An 11,081-nucleotide genomic window follows, 5' to 3' on the forward strand; every position below is an offset into this window, starting at 1 on the left:
CGAATTTGATGAAATTTGTATTATTTTGAAGAATATAATTAGTTTTATGAGTTTTGATTGAATGTTTTTTTTGAATTTTTGTATAAAAAAGGATAACATTGTTGAAATTTTAAAACATAAAATATCAAATTGTCGCTTAAAATTAAAATAAAGGACCAAATCGGGAAGAAAAAAAAGATAAATGACTAAAACGTTACCTGAAATTAAGTTAAAGAACCACAGATGTAATTTAGCCTATTTTATAAATCGAAGAAGATGTATGGAATGGTAGGTTTGAAAGCTTGACTTAAGGGAGACAATGTTGGAAATTAAATCAAGAATACTAGAAAATTAAATAATTACTATTTACTTCATTCTTCATTATTAAGGAAGCTTATTATTGGGACCAAAGTAAATTGTAGACACATAATCACCCTGCTTTACAACCATTGAGTGTTTTGTCTTAAAAATTAAGAATAGTGCTCCGGGCTATATGTACCAGCACTGTGTCATGATTAGATTGCAACACCATTTTTTTTAGCTTAGTAGATAAGAAATCACCCTACTTTACAACCGTTGTGTTTTGCCTTAAACATTAAGAATAGTACACCGCCGTATATATACTAGCGTTATGTCATGATTAGATTGCAACACCGATATTCTTCAGCTTAGTAGATAAGAATTAATATTGTTTAAATATTAAGAATAAGTCTAAAAAGTCGTATATATAGTGTGTTCGTTAATCAATTTAGTGAATGCAATATTGTGTTGAAGCAAATTCTCGTCCTCTCAATTTTCTATCTTGGTGTGTTTTGATTTTATGTTCCACTGCCATCAGTATCCTCTAAAACGAGTTGTTTATAAGTGAATTACTTATTTTAGAGTGTGATAAATTCATAACAATGTTGAAACTACAATCAAAAAGCATTTTTTGTTGCAGTCTAATATGTTTGACATGAGCCCATTCAACTAGCTTCCAAAAACGGAGTGGAATTAACATTGGGGTATGCGATCGGCAAAATGATTTCACATCCAAATACACGGAAAGTAGAAACCTGTAGACCTTTACAATTGACAGTTGTATGTGCCCACAATGAAGAATTCATCAGTTGATTTATGACGCCCAAACACATGCCACTAACAAGAATAATGAAATTAATTAGTACAACTTTATAGAATATAATTATTTTGGTCTCCTTGAAATTAATATATCAATCCTTTTCTTTATGTCAATGCCATCGGAATGACCCAAGTCCCAAGGTACTGCCATTTGATCGAGGACATAATCACCCTAAACCCTGAACCGGCATACTCATACTATCTTCTTAACCACAGTTAGTGTAAATGGCAATCCCTGCTAATGCTGCCTATCTCCTCATGGAACTAGTGATCTTCAATCTCACAGATCCACGATGCAATAATCATGCAACTAATGGATTATCTTCCTACCGGGCATGCTCAGACTTATTATTAATCTCTATGAAGAAAGCTTTTGCAAATTTATCTTGTCTTGTTCATCACAGTCAACAGTTATATTTTGGCTAGTGCCTCGTTATCAGATAGAACCCTTTCCATGTCCTCCAGATATAGCCATCTTTCCTCTCTGTTCTTCTCATTCTTGATCTCCTGCTTAAAATAAAAAAAAATAAAAAAAAGGAATCAATTGTTGGAATAGCAGCAATGAGCAATCCCATTTAATAGTGTCTATCTATGCAGTAAAACATAGCTGTAATACAGATACAATACAATTGTATTAAAAGACTGTACACAGCCCCTTCTATTATGTCACTTCGACTTTGGGTATCTCTCAAAATCCTGACTTTCTGTACAGTCTACATTAATCAATAATCAATATCGTTGAACATCAAGAGAGACAGGTGAAATAAACCATCCTTTATCTTCTTTTCTGTGTAACCTACTCTTTTGGGCAGTACAAGTCTGAGATAATTCAATAAAAGGAGAAAGTGGACATTGAGACAAACTTTAGCATTTGATGTTTATATATCAGACAAGGAAAGGCATTATAAATGAAATCAAAGTCGTAGCATACACTGACATGGAAAGAAGATGGTGCAAAATAATCTAGAAATTTTCAGAATAGGTTATCAGGACACAGGTATGCATCATTTGAAGTATTGAAAATGGCACAACCAAAATACGGATCTTTTCCCCTTTCCGTACCATCAAAGGAAGAGGCTTACTTAAACAAATAAACCTCAACCAAAAACTATGATTATTTCTTGTGATTATCGAATCATTTCTTTATAACATAAATATCAAGTCACTCATAAGAAGAAACATACCTCATATTTCTGTAACAAAGATGTCCACATATATTTACACTGTCCGGGATTTTTGTTGATCCCATAAGCCAACAAGTTCTTGGATATTTCTTCCCAAAGAACATTTTTGCCCTTCACAAATTGAAATATGACATTCAATTCCCCGCGCACACCAATCAACTTCTTAACTTCCTCCTCTTTCCATTTGTTTCTCTTCACTAATTTGGAAGGTTTGGCTTCAGAATTTGATGACTTTTCAGACTGACATTCTTCAGCATCGTCAGGACCATCATTCTTCATCTGGGACTTCATTCGTGGAACATAACCGCTGGAAGCTCCATTTGAGGTAGTGGCATCTTCCTTAGGTAGAAGACCTTCAACATCATTATCATCATCTGCACCAATTAATAGAACAAAGTTGAGAAAAGGGATGCAAGATTTAAAAGAAATTAAAGGAGAAAGGGACAGATGGTTGCAGATATGGAGAAAGAGACAAGTGGAGAGAAGGCATAACGGAAGTGACAGCTGGTAGGACAGGATTGAAGAAGGAAGGTGTCGGAATCATTGAGAGAGAGAGAGGGAGAGGAGGGAAACTGAATGGAGGAGGCATATGAGGTGTGAAGTTAGAAATTGTGGGTGCTTGATGTAGGGTAATTTTTATCTAAGTAAGGAGGTACTCTTTAAATAGAAGTTACTATTATCATTTCGGCAAGGAGATCATCTTCATTCATTGTTCATTTTCTTTGTAAGAGGCTATCTCCTGTTTTTATACAAATACACAGTTTTTCTTATTTCTATTTTGGCTATTCTTTGTTGGTTTCTGTCACGAAGGAGATCAAAACATACTACCCTTCAACTCAGCAAAAAAATGACGGCAGACCCCCAAATTAAAAATTGGGCCAGTCTCAATCAGTTAGTTGGAACTGCTAGTAACGGAGAAAGAGATGATAAGTTATAAATAATAGGAGGGAAATAGTCTTGGTCTATCATTTGGCGGAGGATATTCTATATCCCAATTGTTCTATACTGTTTTTATTTTATTTCTGTTTCAGTATCATCTTGGTACAGATTCAGAGGTTGCTTGTTCTATCAATAAACATTACATTATTTACCTCAATTCTGACCCAGTTCTACTATGAAATGGTATTAGAGCTCCCAAATGCCAGGGCCTGTTAATAGTTTAATCGTAAAAATAGGCTTTGCAGAAAGGGTTCAAAAGCTGTAGGATAATTAGACCCAGAGAGAGATATCAAAGAATTCCAATGGAAGCTACAACAAACTCGACCAAGATAAATTAAGGAGCTGCTGGAAAATGCAACTCACACAGTGACGAGCCATAAATAACGGGGCAGTTTCTGGTGCATCGACCTTAGAATATGAGCTTTAGGCCAATCTCAAACCTAAAAGCTAACTCCAGAGGTAAGGATAATGTTTCCATATCTTTAGTCAATGTGGGATCTCAACACACTCCCTCACATCCAGAACTAGACATCTAGAGTGTAAATGTGGGCAGAATAATTGAGATCTCAACACCCCTTCGCGCCATGATTGAACATTTAGAGCTTGGACATGTATTGATGGCCGAATAACAGATCTAGGATAGAACCAGATACCATATTAGAATTTAGACTTTAGGTCTAACTCAACCCCAAAAATTAGTTCTAGAGGCGATGATTGTTGAATCCATATAAGGACTAATTTTGTTGTATCTCAAGATCATTGAGTTATACAGGCTTTGATACCATGTCGATAACCAACTATTCAAAAAGCTTAAACTATTAGGTGAAAATACGTGACTGGTATTTATATTATATCTCAAACACATATAACTAAAATCACTTCTATATTAAGTACACAAACAACTACAAGCATACCATCTGTACCTCCAGAATTCTAACATACCAATCATACCTCTCATTTGCATTTTGGTGGATTGATTTTCTTTCCTGTGTTGATGCACTGCATTTCTAAATGTTGATAACCCACCTACATGGGATTTACCAGACAACCTTGTGTTTATCTCACTAGCGATAACAGCTGCAGGATTTTCTATAGCAAAGGCAATAACTTCAGGCCGTTTGCCACTATACTTCCTCACCATTTTCCTCAACAACTCAGACACAGTTTTTTCCATGTGTCCCAGTGGGCAGTTTACAGGGCAGCTTGAAAGAGCAGCATGGGCAGCTTTATGGAGTGCATCCAACAGCTTCCCTTTGTCAAGCCATAGGCATTTTGTGGTAATCCTTATCTTTCCTTTTAAGGTGTTTTCAACTGAACTGTCTAAGTTTTGAGGGCGACATACTTCCATGCTGTAAAACGATCAATATCAGCATGTGATTGAACATGTTAAACACGAAATTGATTAACTTTGAGACTTGAAAAATCTACCTAACCACAATGATGCCATCTAAAGCGATTCTCAATCTTTCTTCAATGAAGAGTTCACTTGATGTACCAAATGCTTTGTCACCATCACTATAGTTCAACTACATGACAAAAGGGAGGAAGTATCTCAGAATTATAAATTATAAATTTCTAAAAAAGAGGCCAGCGGAATAGCTTGAGGGATACAAACCTGCAAATTCTCTTTTCCAAGTGAAATAAACCCATTAGAAAGGACTCTTCTATTTCTCAAATGTGAAACGCCAAGCATTTCTCCGTTCTTAATAACCTGGTGCATAAATCTCATCAGTTGCTTCAATATTTTATGCTATAATTGATATGGCATGTTTATCTAAATCTTGTATGCTACTAGTTTCTCATCCATCCATAAGAACTTCCAATAAGGAGGCAATAACTCACAGCAGTGTGTTGAATTCCAGTTGATTTTCCAAGTAATTCATGCTCCTTCAAGAACAAGAGCTCTCCATGTATGGGAAGAAAATGTTGTGGCTTCACAATTCTAAGCACTTCCTCCTGCAAGAATATAATTTTTTTTCCCAATAACATGTCATATCAAAGACAAAGCCATTCAAAATGAAGCATATTATAAGACAAATATTAGATATAGTAAATCGAAAATGCATCAAGACAAAGTAATTAGTTTGACAAGGCTTGATTATCCATGTGACATTTTGTTACCTCGACATCTAGTAAAAGTGTAAAACCATGTTCACTTTTCCTTTAAAATAAGAATATTCTTCAAATTCTTTTTGGTTTATAATGATCTGATGGTGTTGCATATCTAGCTTATATTTAACAGAAAAATATGGAAAAAAATGAAAATATGAACAAAAAGGAAAACAATAGGTGGTACTTAAAATTTTTTTTACCAGTTCACCACGATACCCATGACCAGATGTGTGCAGACATTCATTCTTTCCCATGACTATGGTTGGCCCAATCTCTGATATGCGGTTTAGCATTTCCATAACACGAGACTCATTACCGGGGATAACCTAACAGTGATGTAAAAAGCAGAGGACAAGTTTACAACATAAACTGACTTTTTAGATAAAAAAAATTGCAAGTTACCATTTCCCTTTGTAGATTTTTTACAGAAATTAATACAATCAAAAGTACTTGCTCAAAAATCAGAAGTTATTAATAGAATGGAGTGAAATTAGAATGTAAAAACAGTACATATTAAGTTCATCCACTGATATCAGTTCCTTAGCAACCTAGGAAGAGCAAAAACTTCAAAGTAATAATTATTATATTAATATACTTGTGTCTTTTCCAAAAAAAAATATATACTTGTGTCGTATACTTCATTGACACTACAAATACTCCTAACCGCATTTTGCAGTTTCTTTTTAATTTATGAACTTTTATACCAACAAAAAGAGGAACACCACAGTAATTAGATAAATAAATTTTATTGTGTCTGCAATGACTCCATGTTCACTATTGAAACAATCATTTCTCTTTTGATTTAAGATCTGTGTTTTATGTTAATCTCATGAGTTTAGATCTGTGTTTTATGTTAATCTCATATGAATTTAGATCTGTGTATTCTGAACTTCTATACCAACACAAAGGGGAAAACCGCAATAATTAGATAACTAAAGAGATTTTATTGTGTCTGCAATGGCACCGTGTTCACTTTTGAAATAACAATTTCTCTTTTGACTTAAGATCTTTGTTTTATGTTAATCTTACATGAATTTTATTGTATCATAGCCATGTTGTATCCTACAATTTTCTAAAAATGCCCAAGCCCCGTGCTGTATCCATGATTTCTAGGGTACAGCAAACATGCTTTAATAAGTCAAAAGGCAGATACCCAATGCGGAACTTTGTTATCATACCTTAGCTGAATACAACACAACGTCTTCCTTTGTCAATTTGAAAGAATGACCACTTCCATAAGATGCAAGATTCAAGGCAGCACGTGGTTCTGCCTGACACAATAGCAAATATTCATTCATATGCCAGAAGTTTGTTCCTTATCTGCAGTAGGGGGAAATGGATAGTCTTTAAAGGACCTTGAAAATAACTTACTTGAGAACCCGTTGTTACAATCAGCAAATCCTTAGGCGCATAAGCATCAATATCCTCTGTTTTCACCTATGTAAAATTTAGAATTAATTAAGAACACACAGCATGAATGAGACTTACAACTGCTCTAATAAATAAGTCCTATCATGTGTCAAGTCCAAAGATAAAACATTTACCTCGAAATATATCTTAATGGTTTGACCTATAGTTTCCATGGTCTCCATTTAACTATCGGTCTATACTCCATCTAGTTAATCCTCCTTACTAGTACTTCTATAGATTTTCTTTAAACATGCCCAGACAACTTAAAACGGGATTATAATGGAGGCTATCCAAATTTTCTCTCTAATGTTGTATGTCTAATCCAGTCTTGTCTTATGTAACACTGATTAAATTTTAATCTACGACGCTAAATAGTAAATACAAGGTGGAAACAAGGGTATACAGGTGCCATTAATATTTGTGTGGCACCTGTATATACTTGTTTCCACCTTGTCTAACTTGGCACCTGTATGACTCGTGACTAAACAATATATTAAAATTTTAACAAGAGTTAAGTGCATCAAAGAATCGGTTGACCAAAAAATTCAAGGTGATAAGCAACGTATAATCAGGCTCCAGAGATGACAAAAAGTAGCTATGGGTGAAGGTGTATAACAATGAAAGGTCAATCAAGTCCAGGAGATGAAAACACAGAGTTTGAAAACAAAACATACACAGCCTCTCAAAAACAAAACAAAATCACAATTCAAAACTAGTTATTTGTCTACTTGCACTGAATGCCATCTAATAAGCTGATCAATAATACAATACCAATTGATCAGTGCTAGACTTCTATAACCTCCAGATTCAATTTTCCAAACTCTCAAGTCTTAACATTATCAAAGAAATCAAGTCCAGCCACCAAATAAACAAAAGGCAGAATGAAAAATAAAGTATAATATGTTTATTACCAGAGTGGATGGATCAATTGGAACCTTTCCATCCTTCCAAGCTGCATCCAAATACGTCCTCAAAGACATGCCAGCAAATACCTGATAGAAAAATCATAAAACTATAAATGTAGGTTTTGATCAATTAAACTACACAAGCTAGGACATAAAATAAACATACCAACTTTCTGCCAGTCAAATCAGCAGCAGCTTTCACACTTCTAAGACGATTAATATTTGACGCAAACTGGGTTAATATAACCCTTCCTTTAGCAGCTGAAATATGCCTCACTAATGCATCAGCAACAACAGACTCACTCATTGTCCTTCCTGGTGAGAGTACATTTGTTGAATCGCTCATCATCTGCAGAGCAATTCCAAAACACTGTTTACTTCTATCCTTTGCCAAAATTTAAGAAAAAGACAATGGAAATTCTATATGTGTAGCGATAACAAAGGCACAGTGGAAAATAAGAAGGAACCAACAGAATTTTTAAGCATGTTCAAGCTAAAAGAAACTTTAAACCTACATCCACAGAGAAAACAGAGATAATTTACTATAACTAATGAACATTATATGAATTAGCCACTCAGCGATCAAACCCAATATTCCATCCATTTCCACCACAATATTCCATGAAAAATAATTGTGAGGTCAGGTACATGTCAGATCTATCCCAAATTTAAATAAAAGCCACTTCTAACATATTTGAATTTCATCAAACAATTGAGAACATAGCTCAACTGATATCATTGAAAAAATAAATCACCAAGAAGACTGCCCTTCAAAACTTTAAAAAGTAGAAAAATGCCACCCTCTTGAGCTCCTCTACCAGCACAAAACTTATCATGAAAGCCATATTCACCTTGAAAGGGCCTATTATACTTACCACCCAGAGAAACATCACAACAATTCAAAATACAAGTGACTCACCAATGTGACACCTTCTTTGGAGAGTTCCTCTAGAGCTTCGCGGTCGAAAATTTTACCATCTAATGGTGTTTCATCAATCTGTTGAATTGGCATGTTCAGAAACAGGAGATTCAAGGTAGATGGAAGGTACAGTGCATTGAGAAACAAATTAAAATTCTAACCTTCCAATCCCCAGTATGAAGAATATTACCATCAGAACATCGAAGAACTAATCCACAGCAATCTGGAATAGAATGGGTCACTGTGATAGGCTCTATCTCAAATGGCCCAGCCACAAACTTCTTCCTTGTTCTAATTAGTTTTAGTCGGGATGGAACACAAATACCATGATCCTTCAAACGTTTTTTTATAAGCTGTTAAAAATAAATAAAAAGAAAGGTTACCTTCTATGGACTTAATGAACAAAATAAGCAATGTGCCACAATTTCCAAAAACAATAAATATTAATATGGTTACACACAGTGAAGAATTTATAAAAATTAGTCAACTTCAAGATATGTTAGCACTAACGTCAAATTCATATCACTTACTACGGAACACTATTGTTGATTCATATAACAAATGAACTAATTGGAAATCAGCATTTTACTAATAAACAATAAAGTAAGGTAATAATTACAAGACTTTATAGATTTCTTCTTACCTCCATTGTATATGATGAAGCAAAAATTGGTGTATGAGAATCCAGCACTGGGATGACCTAATGAACCAAGTCCAAGTTATAGTAATTAAGAGCATATATACCGAAATGACAAACTATATAGTTATAATAAAGAAATAATAATCAATTATATTGAATGTTGGAGTAAAAACAGAATATTATAAACATACAGGAAGAGCAAAATACTTTTTCATTACAGAACTGAGGACTGAAGAATTCCTATTCACAAAATAATGGTATATATGGTTGTTTTGAGTTTCTCTTGGTCTTACGATGTTTCCCCCACACTTTTAGGGTGTAAGTAACTAAATATGACACTAATGTTGCAGCTTTCTAAGCAAAATATTTTTTAAATACAATACCCTGCCAAGCAAGGGCAGCAGTCACAAATAGCAAAAGGGAGTTCAGACAACCATTACTTTAAATATACGATATAACTTGTAAAAGAGTACATTATGAGAAGCCAGTAAATATATCCATCAGTCTAGTACTTAAACATGCTATAATCCAAAAGACGCTAACTAGAGACATAATATATTGGATTGTAATTCTATATCTTCCTTGAAGCCCGTTGCATTTCCTAAAAATTATCATAGCAGTAAAGGCACCAATTACTGGTCCATTTGTCAAATTAAGTGAGCTTGTTTAAGTTTGGTCTCAGTCACTTATGGTAGAATGCATTATAAATTAGGTGTTGTATCCCATGACAAATACTCACACAGATGTAATAGAATAAGTCAGAAAGAACTAGTCAATAAAAGAATATATTTCCTTGGAGTATTGGAAACATTACCCAAGGCAGTGCACCAATATGATCTTCATGACCGTGTGTTATAACTACAGCTTCAATCTTGTGGCTCCACTTTTTAATAAATGTTGTATCAGGTATTATCTTTTGGACTCCAAGTTCTTCATAGCTGAAACAAGTGAAACAATGTATAAATAAAAGGTTGGTTAACCTACAAAGTAAATGAAATCAGAGCAAAAGACAATCGTGCAGCATCAATTTGACAGTATTTAAAAGTGAAAATGGGATTTAAAATTTTCAAAACATCATCTATATACATAAACCACACATAAGGGAGGGGCACCAAAGTTGCAACCTGAAAGCCCTACCCTGGAAACATGACACCGGCATCGATGAGGATATAACGATCGTAGTTCCCAACAAGCATGCAATTCATCCCAATTTCACCCAACCCACCAATAGGAAGCACTCGGAGGGGTGGTCCATCTGAACCTTCATAAAATTGCTCCATCCTGCGTTGGACAGAGTCTTCCATACTTTTTCTAGGACCTTCAATTCTTCTTGGTCTTTTCAGCAGTACTTTGGCTCCATCAGTATCTACTCCAAACAAACACTATAAACTACAAACACAACTTGTATATATAAAAGAATAATGCAGTCATAAGATTAAAATTACACACGAAACAAAACAGCATTATGATTCAAGCCACATATAGAGATACACAAACAGTTATGCAATACAGTAGATTTCATTTTTGAAGCAGGGAATGAATTTCACGCAAATTCTCCAAAACCGCTTTAAAACGTGCTTAGATTAGAGTTTGGTGTTCAGAAAATAACTTAGGACTATGAATGAAATCGTAATTGGAAAAGTACCCGCAGAACCGCATATGTTTATTCCAAGTTATACAAATTTCATAAAAATAGATAAATAAATAAATAAACCGTTTGTTCTGGAATTGAAAAGATAAAAGCAAGAAAGAGAAGAGAGGATAAATTACTTGGGAGAGCATTGGAGGGAAAAGAGCGGTAACGGAAACGCCTGGTAGAGCGAGGGCGATATGTTCTGTTGTAGAAAAGGAGGTTGTGAGAAGAAAGGGAAAGA

The 11,081-nt window shown here is 34.5% G+C and overlaps 1 protein-coding gene across 1 annotated transcript; it reads right to left on the reverse strand.

Moving 5' to 3' along the window:
- Positions 1 to 928: 928 nt before the first annotated feature.
- On the reverse strand, positions 929 to 11,075 carry LOC101513472 (ribonuclease J). The gene is made up of 17 exons (XM_012711963.3): positions 10,978 to 11,075; positions 10,345 to 10,573; positions 10,022 to 10,145; positions 9,211 to 9,267; positions 8,729 to 8,920; positions 8,568 to 8,645; positions 7,815 to 7,997; positions 7,655 to 7,735; positions 6,705 to 6,770; positions 6,512 to 6,604; positions 5,534 to 5,659; positions 5,064 to 5,177; positions 4,837 to 4,932; positions 4,650 to 4,747; positions 4,173 to 4,570; positions 2,283 to 2,656; positions 929 to 1,605 (listed from the first exon to the last, which is right to left on the reverse strand). The coding sequence occupies exons 2-17, from the start codon at positions 10,509 to 10,511 to the stop codon at positions 1,510 to 1,512; spliced, it is 2,343 nt and encodes a 780-aa protein (XP_012567417.1). The 5' UTR covers positions 10,512 to 10,573; positions 10,978 to 11,075; the 3' UTR covers positions 929 to 1,509.
- Between the last annotated feature and the right edge of the window lie 6 nt (positions 11,076 to 11,081).

This window comes from Cicer arietinum, chromosome 7, assembly GCF_000331145.2.
Source record: "Cicer arietinum cultivar CDC Frontier isolate Library 1 chromosome 7, Cicar.CDCFrontier_v2.0, whole genome shotgun sequence".
In the NCBI taxonomy this organism is placed as follows: Eukaryota; Viridiplantae; Streptophyta; class Magnoliopsida; order Fabales; family Fabaceae; genus Cicer; species Cicer arietinum.